Source organism: Odocoileus virginianus, chromosome 32 (genome assembly GCF_023699985.2).
Source record: "Odocoileus virginianus isolate 20LAN1187 ecotype Illinois chromosome 32, Ovbor_1.2, whole genome shotgun sequence".
Classification (NCBI taxonomy): Eukaryota; Metazoa; Chordata; class Mammalia; order Artiodactyla; family Cervidae; genus Odocoileus; species Odocoileus virginianus.
Window position 1 is genome coordinate 29157490 of NC_069705.1, and position 16873 is coordinate 29174362.

The window sequence follows — 16873 nt, forward strand, 5'->3', positions numbered from 1 at the left end:
CGGGTTCTTTACCACTAGTGCCACCTAGAAGCCCAACCACGTGGTTAGAGGGCTGGAACTTTCAGTCCCGCCCCCAACCTGCAGGGAGGAGATAGGCGCTAAAGGTTGAATCAATCCCCAGTGGCCAATGACTTAATCAAGCATGCTTATGTTACCAAGCCTCCATGAAAACCCAAAGGATGGGGTTCAGAGAGCTTCTGAGATTGCTGAACACGTGGCGACTGGGGCGGGGGTGAACCCAGGGAGGCACGGAGCTCCGTGTCCTGTCTTTACACCCTGCACTGTGTGTCTCTCCCATCTGGCTCTTCCCGAAGTGCATTCTTTTACAATCTTCTTATTTTAAACTACTGCTTACTCTAGTAACTGAAAGGCTTCTCCCTGTAGGCTGCTCCAGCAAAGTAACTGAACCCAAGGAGGGGGTCGTGGACGCCTCCAATCTACTGCCTGGTCTTTCAGAAGCACAGGCCACAATCTGGACTTGCCACTGGCATGAAGTCAGGGTTGGGGTGAGCTGGGGTGAGGGCAGTCTGTGGACCGAGGCCTGAGCCCATGGGATCTGATTATTTCAGACAGATGGTGTTGGAATTGCGGTGAATTGTAGGATACTCAGCTGGTGTCGCAGACTTGCTGGTAGAGTGGAAGCACCTCCCCTGCCCCCCACAACACACACACACACACAGGAATTGGTATGAGGGTCTTACAAGTCCCTGTCTTCACCCTCTGAATGTGTGCATGTGTGCTTTTGTGTACTGATTTACTGTCTGTCTCACCCACTAGAACACAAGCTCCGTGGCAGAAGGCAAGGCGAACCCCTCACTTGCACTATGCTCACAGTGCCTAGAATAAAGCAGAGCCCACACCAGACACCCAGGACATGTCTGCTGAATGAATGAATTTCCATTGACAACAAAATCTGAGGAAATGCTCAGGGTACTTTAAAGGGTTAGCATTTTAGTCATATATTTTGCTGAATAATTTGCAAAACAAACACAAAACTTAGTGAGAGCCCAAATGTACTTGACCATGCAATTTCTTAGATTCTCCGTGTCAATTTCTTAGATTCTCCGTGTCAATTTCTCCCCCAAAACACAGCAGCTACCACAGAAAAATAACTATATATTATGTGAGGATTAAGACGTGCATTTAAGGAATAGAAGGAATTATAGGTATCGATCAACACAACATAACACATTATTCAAGGTTACCATGATTTCCTTTGGCTCTTAGGTCAAACCTACTTAAGAAGCCAACTAGTCATTCTTAAACATGCCACTAGAAGATTCTTCCAATAGTTGGACCACATTTATGGTCAAAGAAGAAAACAAGGGAATATAAATACTGCTATAATGTTACTGGTCACCATAATCTACAGAAACAACCACATTTTGCATAAACGATGAATTGTTACTTGTCTAATAGGATGGATTTTTCTACTGCCAGAATTAGTTCTGAACATATTCATAAAGACAACTCCTGTAAAAGCTCATAGCTACTTTGTGGGCTAGCCAATTCTTTCTAAACTGCTATAATGCTGTCCCACTATTGTTCTAGAAAGTGGGGATAAATAGGTTTTATTTCAGCTTTATTTTCTTACAAACATCCATTTAAGTACAGTCCTCAGGGGACATTTGTCAAATCCAGGATCTTTCAGATCAAGCCAAGCACAGTGCCTTGGACTGAGTGAGCGCTGAGCAAACTTCTGTGAAATGAATTTAAAATGTGAGAAGGCGTGGCAACATTACAATTCTAAGTACACGTCTTCGATTTTAAAAGCATTTCACATTCAATTTCAAATATCTCCATGAATATATGGTCACTGCTTTCATGTAAGGTCAGCTGAGAAGCGTGAGGGCGGAGATAAACGCATCCGTGGTGATGGGAGGGGGGAAGGATGAAGCCAAGAGACCAGAGGCGGGAGTGAGCATGCGCAAGGCTGAGCTGGGGAATTGGGGGTGTCCCCAGGCACGGCTGGAGCAGGCTGGGGGTTGAGATGGAGAGAAACGCAGAAGCCAGACCCTGGGTGATCAGAAGCCTGAGACTCTACCCCTGATGCTGATGGGATATTTATACAGAGGAATTATCTACCCATGACATGTCAACTCTGGTGCAACTGTGGGTTGCATTACCATCACTGAGAAATTGACAAGAAGGGTCTGGGGCAACAGGCAGAAATCACCCATATGCCAACTTCCTCTTTCTTCTTCAACTGGTGACTTATACCTTAGAAATATAAGGGGAAATGCACATGCATTCTTACTATTTAACTCTTATCTATTCTCCCTTCCAACTTCAGGCCAGTTACTTTAGCTGGAATTATTTCAAAAAACCCTCTCTCACATAATTTATCCTTTCAAGAAATCTATTTCAGGGTGCCTCTTAGATACCCCAAACTTCTGGGGTTCGAAAATTGTTCCTATCTTGGTACTTTTTGTAGGGAAAAAAAAGAACTATAATAAAGCTACGTTCTCTGTGAATGCCATTTTCCCCCCAGTTGCTAACTGAGGTTCTCTGAGCTCCACAACCTTTGCCTATGGTGGGGACACAGCTAAGAAGACATGACTTCCATGGCAACTTAGATTTGTCCCTTCCCACGACACCCACAGCTTTCCAAAAGATACCTACCAGAAAAGCAAACATAAATCTATTTCCTTTCATCTTAAAGTACCCATATTCACCCAACTGTACATGAAAAGGAAAGCGGTAATTTTTCCAGGTGGATCACATCACAATGAACTACAACCTTTCAAGTACCCTGAAGCTCATCTTCTATCTTAGCCTTCTTTAAATAATCTCTGCCCACCCCACCCCCAATACTAGCATTCCCTTGGAATTTTCCTGTTTTCCTGTTTATTTTTAAATGCTGTTTTCCCTTGTAAATGTCAATTCATTCTGTACTTAGGATTGAAAAGTTACCTTTGACCCTAATGAAGTTCATGAAACAAAGCAACCTCCTTGTAAATGTAGTTCTGAAACTGTACTAATTTATCATTGGGAAATTGCCAACAAAAAAGGCATTCAGGAGGTACTGTTAAGTGCCCAGGCTCTTATAACAAAATGCAATTATCCACTCTGTGTCTGTTTCCTCATCTGTAAGATGAGGGTTTGGATGACACAGTTTAAAACTTCAGACTCAAATTCTTTGCTTCTCCATCAAAGCAGCAGAATTCTGGTATAAAAGCATAATATAATACTGCTGGCTACCTCTATTTCCATCTTGCTGGAAAAAATTATTTTAATGCCCATCCAACCTGAAAAAGTAGGATTTAATTTTAAAAAAGGACAGAAAAATAGATTGGCTCTGAATTTTTCCCTTGTAGTAAAGACTTCAGAATTTACTCTTTCCTAATTCAAAGTCTTGCTCCTTAGAACCAAAGTGTGCCTGTTTTTGTTCTCTGGACTGCCAAAATTAACACTAAAGTTAAAATTATAGATGCCAATAAAATTACCACATGCAGTAGATACCATGACTCATAAAAACAGTCAAACATGCCTGTAAAATGTATGGTGGGTACAGCGATAATATAAGTCTATTCCTTTAACAAGCTGTTCAGAGGACGACAAATGTGCCAAGGTTTATCTTCCATACCCTTGGGCCTGAGGAAATCATAAGCTCTCTGAGGTTAAGTGAACAGCTTTTCAGAAGCAAAACATCACACAAATCTTAGTGTTTTACAATTTAGTTTAATTTATTAACCCTGATTTTATGTATACATGTTGTTTTTGGGTCTTTTAACAAATGGTTCTTTTTTTTTTTTTTTAAGCCATTCTAAAAAAAACACACACAGCCCCTTCCTATACACCCTCCTACAGACAGAAATACCCTTTCAGGAGGGCAGAACACATAAGCATCATCAACTTACGTGATGCTTCATTTTAAACAGCTTTCCCTAGAAATCAAATTACGGTACTTGACTTTCAAATGTCTGTATCAGAAACTTAAAAGGAAACTGGCACTCAAAAAGGCTCTTTTACCAGTTTACTGCATGTCTGGCTTAATGCCACTGATCTCAGAAATTTCAGGTTGAATCTCAGTTGCAATCATCAATGGCATTGACAATAAAATTATTTTTTAATATTTAGAAATTCTCTAAATTGCTTTTGAAAGCTCCATGGTACTTTTATTTCAAGTCTTGTAAAAAAGGTCTAATTCCTAAGCTATTACTTGAATAACTTGTTTTAATTCAAAAGAAAATGTAAATAAGATACTCTCATTAATAATACTACAGTTAATGGTGTCAATCTTACTAAGAAACTTCTAATGAGAGTTAAACAAGAGTGCAGACGCCACATGTGCAAAAATACAAATGGGTTAGTGTCCACCATTATCACCTACTTAGCAGTCTGTCTAATGCCGAGATGCACTAGGTAGGTCTAATGACAAATCAATTGCTTCACTGGTTTACAGAAGAAACCTGTTATCTTTCCCAAGCTACAAGCTTTCAGTAGTCATATTAGCTATCACTCTCATTACTGAGATCGGACTATTGATAAACAAAAACTGTCTGAGGATAAGCAGAGATGGACAAACCACAAAAGGGTGGAGAATCAGATAGAGAAAGATGGATCAGGGAGAAGTGAGAGCTCCCTGGCTCAGGAGCTGTCTTCACCATCAGCAAGGATGATGACTGACATCTCTGATCACAAAGAACACGTCTGGACCATGCCACTACTGCAGCAGATTGCGAGCTGAAAAGTCAGGATGGAAATAAGAGCCACTGGGCCAATTTATCTGTTTCTGTAATTCACAAACCTTTGCTAAGAAGTCTCCACATCATAACCCACATGGTGTGTATATTTAGGCACTACAGAATAAACCTATTGACACGTCAGGCACTCAAATGCTGTCAAGCAAATAGGTACTACACATATAAATGAGGCAAGGTAAGACCCCACTAGCCACCGAGATTGGGCAAGGAAATGGCAACCCACTCCAGTATTTTTGCCTGCAATCCCATGGACAGAGAAACCTGGAGGGTTACAGTTCACAGGATCGCAAAGAGTTAGACATGACTTAGCAACTAAACAACGACAACAAACCACTGAGTTGTTTTCCATCAGCATCTCCTCGCTCTCTAGTCCCTCGTCCAGAGCTAAGTTAAGGCCGTTTACCACCAGCAATAAAAATCACAACGAAATGCCAGTCCTGGATGACCACAGGTGATAAGAGCTCTCAGACGTCATGCAATTCCGTAAGCAAAAGTTGCTCAGTTGTGTCCGACTCTTTGCAACCTCATGGACTATACCACCCATGGAATTCTCCAGGCCAGAATACTGGAGTGGGTAACCTTTCCCTTCTCCAGGGGATCTTCCCAACCCAGGAATTGAACCGGGGTTTCCTGCATTGCAGGCGGATTCTTTACCAACTGAGCTATCAGGGAAGCTGCAATTCTGTAAGGCACTTGGCTAACCAGAGTCCTGTGTAATATGTGTGTTTTCCTTTTCTTCGTTATAAGCACATCACATAGGAGAGCATCTAAATTCCTATTTTAAGCTACTCTTTTCCATCTCCATTCTGTTTGGGAACCCAGCCTGACAACAGAGACACAGGAGATGCTCCGAAATCCATGAATGATACTCTTCAACTATAATTCAATATAAATCAATCTAAAATTTCCAGAGTCACTCTCTTTCATTCTTCATAAGTTAGAATCACCACAGCTAATTCTCAACCTTTGCAGTCTTTGCTTCATCTGTTTAGGTCCTAACTACACTGTGACCAACTTCTACAAAACAGAGCAAATTCTACAAAATCATAATAGGACAATTAAAATACAGTTCCAAAACATATGTTGATAATCCCCAAATTAAAATCAAACCATGCAGAATGGCTGCTACCAACTCCCCAACGACTGCACATCTATCACCCCTTCCAACTGTTATTGAAAGAACTATAGATAGGTACACAGGGACAAGAGCACAAAAACCCAGACACACATGCACACACCCAGAGGAAACCCCCAACTCACTGCACCAGAAAGTAACTTTTCTTTCAAAAGTATGGCATTACAAGACAGTGGTAGAGGCCATGGACTTTGTTAGCCAAAACTTTAAGTTCAGAGCCCACTTCTGTTCCTCATTAGCTGTGTCATTTGGGGCAAATTAATTCATTTTTCTGAGTCTCACTGTCTTCTTGCCTAAGGTATACACTGTGATGCTCACCTCACATAGTTATGGAGGGGATTAAATGAGATGATGGATGCTGAGTGCGGACATGGTCCTTGACACCTAACAGATATTTAATAAGTAGCAGTTAGTATTAAAATGATCATCCCCAAGCCCACCTAAATTTATTCAATTTACTCTTTTTATGATGTTTGAGTTTCTACTAATGAAAAATAATTTTATCCTTTAAAGAAAGCTTTTAAGAAATAATCTAAGGCATCAGTTGGAAAGAGAGAGGGCAGTAGTCTTTCTCACTCTGGCATGAATTAGACTGATAAGATTGCTCACCTCTTGATTCTCACCTGTGAGCATGGGCACAGAGTGACGGAGGCAGAAAAGTTAAGATACAACATATTATAATATATAGCATTTAGGATGTATTATTGGTCTGGAAAGGATTGGGAAATATGCATTACACAGGGATTGTGGAAACAGAAAAACATTAAAAGACGTGAAATTGTTTGGACAGAGTCACAGGGATATAGAGAAAATTGGCCTATTTTAAGATTTTTGGCTGGGCCAATCTTTTACCTAAGAAAGGGAAAGGAAACTCAGCACTTCAGTACCCTTATGTGCTGAAGATCAGTGATGCTAGGAGTTAAATAATTTCTAATGGAACCTGGGATGCAAAGAGTCACCATGATCATTTCCTCTAAGGAAAACATCCTATAGAATTCAAAAAAGTGACTTCCATACAAAACATCAGAATTTAACATGATGAGTGATAGTCACTCAGTTGTATCTGACTCTTTGTGACCCCATGGACCTTAGCCTGCCAGGCTCCTCTGCCCATGGAATTCTCCAGGCAAGAACACTGTAGTGGTGTGCCATTTCCTTCTCCAGGGGATCTTCCCAAACCAGGGATCCAACACGGGTCTCCTGGATTGCAGCCAGATTCTTTACCATCTGAGCCACCATGGAAACTTACTCCCTACCTAAGAACAGTCTGTCCAATAATATTACTATTCTTATTCAAGTAAATTATAACCAGTGTCCATATTTAAGGGACTCACCTTCACATTTGGTCTTAACAACAACAATTCTTTACCAGCAGTGTAAGGTGCTGTCTGTAAACATACCTTAAGGTAAGAACAATCATCATCTCTAGAGTTACATACTTAACTCCTGAGGTCTACCTCAGCATTAAACTATCCCAGGGAAGACTGTTAAAATGAACAAATAGCATTCTCACCCTCTATGATAAATTAATGCTTAATTATCTCTGTTCTTAATCAACTACTTACTGCCCACTTTCCATGTGTAGGCAACTGCTAGGAGAAATGAACCGTAGAGGAAGGCACAAATCTTGATCTTTGTCTTCAGCGGGCTTACAATTTATATGGGGAAACATGATATAAATGTGTAAAAATACAAGCAATTATAATATGTTCAAATTACTGTTTCACACATGCTTGGAAGAGATATAAGAAGAAAATACTTGAATGGCTAGCAGTTAATTCCTATAATAGGAATCTGGCCTAATTATATCTATCCATCTATCTATCTAGAGAAGTTAATTCTTAAACAGGACTAAGAAATGACCTCCTACAATCAGAGAAACTCTTCTGTGGGAGGCAGATTTTGAATAAGGTCTTTAAGAATGAGCAGAATTGATGGGTGTGGGGACATTATATTCTCAATATGGTATGACGTGACCAAACATCCTTTGAAACTGACTCAACATCCTCAACTTTGCTTTGAAGATGCCAAGTATTAGTCACAAGGAAGACACAACTTCACAATGAAGAAAGAAAACAAGCATTCTTTCCTTCAGTGAAAGGGTGAACTATGGGGGTGGATATGAGAGCAAAGAGATGTTCAAGGGGCCTGCCCAATGTATGGTTTGTACTATTTTAAAATGTTCTAGTTATTATCACAAATTGCATTTAAGACCCTCAGAAATATTTTTCACTAGAAAGTGCTAAAACCATCAATTTGATGAGATGGTAAAACCATGCTTACAGATTTGCTAAGTTTCACTTTGGAGCATGTAATGTACCTTTGAGAACCAAATTTTACAGTCTCGCTGTTTTTTGTTTTTTAAAAAGAGCTTTTGTGTGAAAAGTCCATGGATGTTGTAAGAAAACAGCCCTCTAATCACCTGGATCCTAAAACAGACGATGATGAGATATGCTTACTTCCTGAGCAGTTAATAGCAACCTGTGTCTGATGTTAGTGCTGGAAACAGCCCCTGAGCATATAAATAAGGCTTTCTGGGACTTCAGTGCATCGCATATAGGTTAACAGGCCAAATAATACACGAACGCTATTTAGGGACGACATTGAGAAGAAGAAGTTTACAAATAATGTTTACTGAATACCTCCATCAGAGGGGGTGAAAGAGATCTATTATAGCTGATGGAAATGTGGAGCTGTTTAATTATTTCCAACTCACATATCCTACAGTTGACTCTGGTTTCTGATGTGAGGCTGGGATGAATCAGGCTGCGGAGGTGGCATCTCGGGGTCACCTCCACAGGGCACCTCTCCTGCCTAAGACTGAGACTGCAGAGGGATTATTGCAGCAAGCTCACATTTCAGGGGACAGGACACCCTTATCCAAGGGGCTGCAGACATTTGACCGTATTTCTTTGCACACAACAACTCTTGAAAGAAAACGAGGGGAGACCTACCTGACCCTTTCTGGACTGGCTCCATCCCCCAGGTAGCTTTGGCGCTAAAGCCTGGTGCATGCTAGGGGGTAGCATTCAGGCACAAAAAGGAGCCAGTAACAGAAACGGACGTCCTAGAATCTGGAATAAGAAGAGAGAGTAAACTTTCCAGTCATAATATTCTAAATGAGCATTTCAGAAGGGCTACCGAGGGCCCATGGACCCCACAGGGATCTGGTACTTTACCTGAGTACATCTACTTGAAAAAATAAATAAGTTCCAGAACTCTCAGCTCTTCTGACAATTCAGGTCTTGAGATCCTGGCACAAATTCAGTGCAAAAGCTTGGCACAAAAAGCACCTTGAAAAGGCTTTGTGAATGGACTTTACTGGTCATGATTTTAGGGGGAAAAAATCATCTTCTTTTTCCTTCCCAGTTCCTGTTTGCCGGAATAGCTGGCATCCCAGCCCATGCCCACGCCCTGGCCATCACTGGCCCCTGGGGGCCCTGAGCCGACAGCCCACTGCAGTGCCTTGGGAATCTGCAGTGTCACTCCTTTTCTGCCTGTTCTCTGCAAAGTGAAGTCATAGGCACGGATCAGCCAACCTGATTCTTCATTACCCTGCCCAGAATCCTTTGTGAGCTGAAATGAGTCATCACTCCAAGAAAAGCTACAGCCTCCGACTGTCAGTATGGGCTCCTTTGTCTGTGCCGAGCAGAGGTTTTGGGGCTGGGATCGCACCCCCCCGCCCCACCCCCGGGGGGCTGGGGGCCGCCAGGGGCACATGGTCCTCTCCAAGGGTGGCCCAGGCCCCCTCCCACGCACTGAACCCCAATGCAGATCTTCATCATAAAAACAGAAAAAAGTCCGGACTTGGAGAAAAAACACGCACACACGAACATTGATCTGGCAACGTATACTCACCAGTTCGTAATTATAAACCTGACACATGCGCTTTTTTTTTTTTTTTTTGGTTCCTTTTTTTTTTAAGACTGGCTTTTCATGGCAGAGAAGGACGTGTCTCCCTCCTGTGTGTAACAGGCGGTGAGCCCCCGTACCCTGGATCAGAGTTTAGCTGCAGCGAGCTCTTTTTTGTCATAAATTCCAGTTGCCGGGCAAGTCCTCGCAAGCCCGGGTCGCATCATTCCGGACGCGGCGCCGGCGGCCTTGCGGCAGAGGCGGCCGGGGAGCCGGCGCGGCTTCACCCGCCAGGAGGGCGGCGTGGGGAATGAGGTCACTGTGTCAAGAGCTCGTTCTCGGCGTGCGGAGCCCCCGGCTCCCACTGCCACCGGAATTGCACGGGGTGGGATGAGTGCATACGATTTCTCTTACAGCGCTGCTCCCTCTGCTTTTCTCTTTTCCTTTTAAGAATCGCTGTGCCTCAGATCAGGAAGGCTCGAGTGCACGCACACACACACACACACACACACACACACACACACACACACGATCCCTTCCAGATCTGTGCCAAAATATATAGTTTTCACTGCACTGTCTGTACCACACCACACGCGCGGATGAGCCCCAAGCCGAGCCCCTCGGGCACTGGCACGTGTGCACATTGTATTTACACACCCACAGACACACATACACGCGGAGGAACTCATTTAGACAGGACCATGGAGAAGAATGATTCATCTCTATTTACAAGAAACGACACAGAGATGGCTGGACATGCAAAGAGGGTGGGGGGCGGGGGGAGGACAGGAAGAGACGGGAGGAGAGGAACGCTGACCATCACGTTAAAACCAGAGAAAAATGGAGTCCAAGAGGGACAGAATAATTGAGAGACGTGAATGATGGTGTGTTCATTCCTCCAAACAAAATAATACCCAGGCAGGCACCTCTCACTAGCTCTGCTCAGAAACCAAAGAGATGATAAAGGTAAATTATCCCCTACTCAGAATGGAAGTAGATTTGGGTAGCCAAGGATGCCTGCACCACAAATTCTCCCCCATCCTCTCCAGTAGCTAACCGACCATAAGGATGAAGCGCAGGACGAGACTGGGGTTGGGAAGCACAAAAATGTCATGCATCTCTCAGTAAGACTATCCCGCAGCTCCGAGTTAGCAAGATCACCAGGCTAAAGCCTCAACAGTATCATGTCATCTCTTCACTCCTGTGATTTAGCCTGTCTCTAAAATTTCTATTTATTTGTTTATTTTTTGGCTCGGCTCCATGGCACGCGGGATCGTAGTTCTCCAACAGGGATGGAACCCACACTCCTGCAGTGGGAGCGCAGAGTCCTAACCACTGGACCACCAGGGAATCACCCAGCCCATCTTCAAGGACCCCATTCCACAGAGCTCGGGCCTCGTCCAAGTCATTCACATCCTCTGGTGAAGGCTTTCCCCACGGAGTTCTGTAACCCCACACAGCAGTTCCCATCCTGCTCTCAGAAAACTAAACAGTGTAGAAATCTGTCTGACAACTCATCCAGCGGCTCCAATAATAATCCTGTCCCTACGTTCCAAGCCATCTCCTTGCTCACTGCCCAGCGTCTGGGACACCACAGGTAAGTACACACAGTCTATGTGCATTTATGGATCCACTGGTACTTGTGATCTCAACATGGTTAAACAAAGCTTCTTCAGCTCCCTCTTCCAGCGGATCCTTCGCGAACTTTCTGCCCTCATGGCTTCTGCCTTTGCTCCCACTCGGGCATATCAATCTCCCTGTAAAACTATATGAAGACTCAGGTAGACTTTAGATGTCTCCCCATGGCACCCTCAACTTCCCCACTCTGAACTCTATATACACTTGGTCTGAGACAGTGGTAGGCTTTTGGCTATAGTCACATTGTCAACCCCCAGAGAACTTTTCTACATTATCTGTGATTAAATGAGGTCTCATTGATCCAACTTAAAAAAAAAAGAAAACCTCATCAATGATGCCTTAGACATCAGAAATGGTCTGATGGCAATTTTCCCTTCCAGGAGGTATTAATTCCCCTCATTGGACATGTGCCCTGGGCTCCATCCATAACAATGACAGCCTGCAGCCCACCACCACCAAGTCAGGTCACCTTTACTCAACTGTCTCTGAGCTTGGTTCTGCTGGTGGTCATTATAAATCCACCAAAATCCATCTAACTCAGCCCATTCCTCTTAGGCACAGTCTGATCACTATAAGGTCCAAAAGTGTTGTGTTAGTCACTTAGTCATGTCCAACTCTGTGACCCCAAGGACTGTAGCCCAACAGGCTCCTCGGTCCATGAGATTCTCCAGGCAAGAATACTGCAGTGGGTTACCATTCCCTTCTCTAGGGGATCTTCCTGACCCAGAGATCAAATGTAGGTCTCCCAAATTTCAGGCAGATTCTCTACTGTCTAAGTCACCAGGGAAGCCCATAAAGCCCAAAGCCATGCCTAATAAATAAACCCTGCACTTAAGACAGCGATGATGTACTAAGTAAAAGTTAAGATCTAAATTGAGATATCGTGACCTCTGACCATTTAAGAGCATCTTGGGAAGAAGTTCGAGACACTGGACCACCTCTTGACAGCTAAAAACTCAAGTTTCCTCTATGACACAGACAAGGTTGAATAAATGCATAAAGAAAAAACAACAACAACAAATGTTCAAAGAAAAGGGACAGAAAATTACAACTAAAAATATATTCAGATTTTCTAATACCAAACATGTATATTTCCATCTCTATGTGGGCCTACTCTGCCCATATACAGATATTTATCCAAACTTTACAAGGACCCAATAAGGTAAGTACTGTTATTTTTTTTAATTTAGATTGTGAATCTTTATTAATCTTTTAAATAATACTTTCCACCTTTTTTATTGGCATATAATGCTTTACAATGTCATGTTAGTTTTTGCTATGTAGCAGAGTGAATCAGCCATACATATACATTTATCCCTTTTTTGGCAAGATAAGTATTGATGTTATCGCCATTCTTTAAACTTTATTTTCTAGTGCATTCTTAAACAAAAAAAATTTTTTTTGGCCTCATCTTGAGGCATGTGGAATCTCACTTCCCAAATCAGAGATCAAACCCGTGACCCTTGCATTGGAAGCTTGGAGTCTTAACCACTGGACCCACCAGGGAAGTCTCTATGATCACCATTAAAAAAAAAAAAAGATTCTTCAAGCTTCCACAACTGATTAAGTGGCAGAGGCCAGATCTGAACCTGGGGCAGTAGGCCTTAGAGTCTGCCTCTCAACTATTATAATAAAATAACCAGTGGAAACAATTTTTTTTTTCAATCCTTAAATTTTTCCCTTTAAAGGGAAGCCAGCTCACCTCATTAGCACATGAGACCAGCAACGTGAGGCCCCCAGGCTGGGTCCCTTTAGCAGCGGTTGCCTTTGCTCAGTTTTCCAGCCCCTGATGGAGTGTGTTCCAGCCTCAGCTGCAGACTATTACCGAATGGCCGTGCAAAGGAGCGTAACTCACCTACCAAAACCACAAGCACAAGCTCACTCTGTGGTCCTACTAGTAAGAAGACGAGCTTCTGATGCACACGCGTTAGCCTGAACTCAGAAACAGAGTTGAGGCTGATGCGAAGGCAAGGCACTCTGCTGTCTCCTGTGCCAGTCTCTGATGGAGAGACGAATGCCAGCATCTCCTGCAGACATAATTCGCACTCCTTCTCCTCTGCCTCGTGCTCCTTTGAACAACAGCTTCGGTGTCACAGTAATGATCTACAAACATCATATAGAATATCGCAGAGGTGATTTCCTTGGTGGATGAGGTGTGGGCAGAGGCTTCGCTGGACATGTGACTGGTTCCTCGGCAGAGGCTTAAGTAGCATCACCAGTCCTGACTCAGACACTCAGGATCCTTCAAAAACAAGGATGACTAATGGTAGATCGTGCTCTTACGGTGATTGTACTTGATAAAGCAGAGATAAAGCAGAGAGCGCCGAACATTCTCAAATCAATTAAAGATACTTATTGGAGAAGGAAATGGCAACCCACTCCAGTATTCTTGCCTGGAGAATCCCATGGACAGAGGAGCCTGGCGGGCTACAGTCCATGGGGTTGCAGAGAGTCAGACACAACTTAGCAACTAAACCACCACACTGGGGGTCTAACTGCAAATATTTAAAATACTGCATTTAAGGTAGGGGCTTCCCAGGTGGCGCTAGTGGTAAAGAACCCGCCTGCAAATGCAGGAGACATAACAGACACAGGTTTGATCCCTGGGTCGGGAAGATCCCTGGAGGAGGGCATGGCGACCCACTCCAGTATTCTTGCCAAGAGAATCCCATGGACAGAGGAGCCTGGTGGGCTACAGTCCATGGGGTCGCACAGAGTCAGACACAACTGAAGCAACTTAGCATGCACACATACACTGAATATTTACATGGGTACACAAACTTTTTCATGAACAGATGACATGGTCTCCACTCTCCAGAGGCTTCTAGTGCACTCAAGGAGCTAAGATAGTCACATATAAAAAACACCAAGAATACAACAGTGTCTTCCAAAGGGAGGAACAGGTAGCAAACAGGTGCCTCTAAAAATCTGGGAGATCTGTATCTCTTTTGCTGTCTCACATACAGGGTCATCGCTACCATCTTTCTAGATTCCATACATATGCATTAATATACTGTATTGGTGTTTTTCTTTCTGACTTACTTCATTCTGTATAATAGGCTCCAGTTTCATCCACCTCATTAGAACTGATTCAAATGCATTCTTTTTAATAGCTGTGTAATATTCCATTGTGTATATGTACCACAGCTTTCTTATCCATTCCATCTGGACTGTGTGGGAGAAGGCGAGGGTGGGATGATTTGAGAGAATAGCATTGAAACATGTATATTACCATATGTGAAATAGATCACCAGTCCAGGTTCGATGCATGAGACAGGGTGCTCAGGGCTGGTGCACTGGGACGACCCTGAGGGATGGGATGGGGAGGGAGGTGGCAGGGGGGTTCAGGATGGGGAACACATGTACATGTACACCCATGGCTGATTCATGTCAATGTATGGCAAAAACCACCATAATATTGTAAAGTAATTAGCCTCCACTTTAAATAAATAAATTAATTTTTTAAAAAAAATCTGGGAGAAAGAACCTGGGCTGACACAGTCGGGAATGGCTTCAAGGGAGGGGCCAGCTCGTCCTAGAATCTGGACAAGGGGGAAAGGGCTACCATCAGGGAGAACCGGAGCTCCGTGAAAAGGACTTTTGCATGCTCTGTTATTTCACAGACACATTCTTTTCCTAAAATTGAAGTTTAGCTGACTTACAGTGTTATGCCAATGTCTGCTGTACGGCAAAGTGACTCAATTATACACATAGAGGCATTCTTTTTAAATATTCTTTTCTATTATGACTTACCATAGGATATCGACCATAGTGCCTTGTGCTAGACAGTCGGAGCTTGTTGTTTATCTGTCCTGTGTGTAAAAGTTTACATCTGCTAGTCCCACACTCCCAGTCCAAATCCTAGTCCAGCAATACTATATTAAACCCACCCTAACTCAATGTAATTAACTCAACAAACATTTATGAAATACAATGTGTCAAACATTTATGAAACACAATGTGTCAAACATTTATGAAATACAATGTGTAAGCCTCTCTTGCTTGTCCCTGAGGTCAGTACAAAGTTGAAGTTACAGCTCCCCTCCTCACAGCTTTGCACCAATGTCTGAGCCATTCAAGGCAAAGAGGGACAGCGTGCCACGAGAACAAAGAAAGATGGTTATTTCTGATACAGGAGAAAGATGGCAAGGAAGCATGGTGGCAACTGAGCAGCGCTTCAGGAAGGAGGCAGCAGTTAAAGGACTTGGAAGACGGGTAAGGACGAGGGGAGGAAGAGAAAAGTCAAGGACGCCTCTCCAAGGAGTGAAGCAGTGTGCAGGGTGATGATGTGAAGTAGAGCATCCAGGAGGTTTTGGAGCATGGCCGCTGGTCTATCTAGCATGGCTGGCACAGGTAGATTCATGGAGGAGACGGGTGGAGATGAAGCTGAACGGTGGGTCGGGCTAGGTACAATTTTGAAGAACATGAAATTCTAAGAGAAAGTCATTAAAGGTTTACGAAGGCGAGTGATGCTACTGATGCTGAAAAGTTTAGGTTACTCCGGCAACAGGGTATGGGATGCGTCCATAGAGAGAAGATAATTAATTCCTGCAACAAGGGAAGAGCCTGTGATGAGAGGCCAATAAGATGCAAAGAGGGCTGAGAGGCACAGACAAGTGACATGCTTCCCTGTTCCACAAAAGGACCTGTCCAAAACATCCAGCGTGAATTGTTAGAATACCATCAGAAGCGCATTTCTAGAAGTACTGTGTACACCTAACACCACTTGCCCAGAGACTACCCAACTGTATGTGCTATGGTCTGCTCTACGGTTTGGAGCAGAGTCCAGGGTAAAACAATAGCTCAAATTGAGAAATAAAGGGAAAAGACAGAACCCTCTAGACAAAATTCTCTGGGCACCGATAAGAGCTCAGACTTTGCTGGTTGGATGAAAGCTGGGGAACAGGCACAAATTAAAACTTCAGTGAAAGTGGTTTCAGAAACAGAATGCTCCAAAGTTTCCAAAGCCTTTATAGCCCTGGGTTTACTAAGTTATGTGCCTTTTTATTAAGGTAGAAGAAACAATTTCAATTAAAGTTGGATTCAATGCAGCACGGTCCAGGCAAGGAAACTAAATATTTAAAGAACGAATACACGTGGTATCCCTACAAGTGTTAGCGAGCACCAATGTCCACACACAGTGAAGAGCATGGCTAATCTACATAACTTAAAATCCTCAAACCTCTCTGGATCAGTCACTTCTCATAGGATTCTGTTGTCTGTTCAGTCACTAAGTCATATCCGATTCTTTGTGACCCCATGGACAGCAGCATGCCAGGCTTCCCTGTCCTTCACCATCTCCTGGAGTTTGCTCAAACTCATGGTCATTGACTTGATATTGCCATCCAACCATCTCACTCTCTGCCGCCCTCTTCTTCTTTTGCCTTCAATCTTTCCCAGCATCAGGAACACAGAATAATGGCATTTTAGAGCTGGAGAAGACAGAAAGTCATCTAGTACATAATCATTTGACTGAAGATAACCCTAGGGTTCAAGTGGGGAGATGACTTACCCAAGGTTACACAGAGTTAGTAGTAACATT

General features: G+C 43.3%; 1 protein-coding gene across 4 annotated transcripts in view; it reads right to left on the reverse strand.

Moving 5' to 3' along the window:
* STOX2 (storkhead box 2) overlaps positions 1–16873 on the reverse strand; it is a 110904-nt gene that overhangs the window by 23574 nt on the left and 70457 nt on the right. Inside the window, exon 2 of one of the 4 annotated variants that reach the window (XM_070460088.1) lies at positions 8796–8915. The exons of the other annotated variants lie outside the window; for them this stretch is intronic. Within the exon in view, the coding sequence (XP_070316189.1) occupies positions 8796–8820 (25 nt within the window). The 5' untranslated portion in view covers positions 8821–8915. The remainder of the gene's footprint in view (positions 1–8795; positions 8916–16873) is intronic. 4 annotated transcript variants of the gene reach the window in all.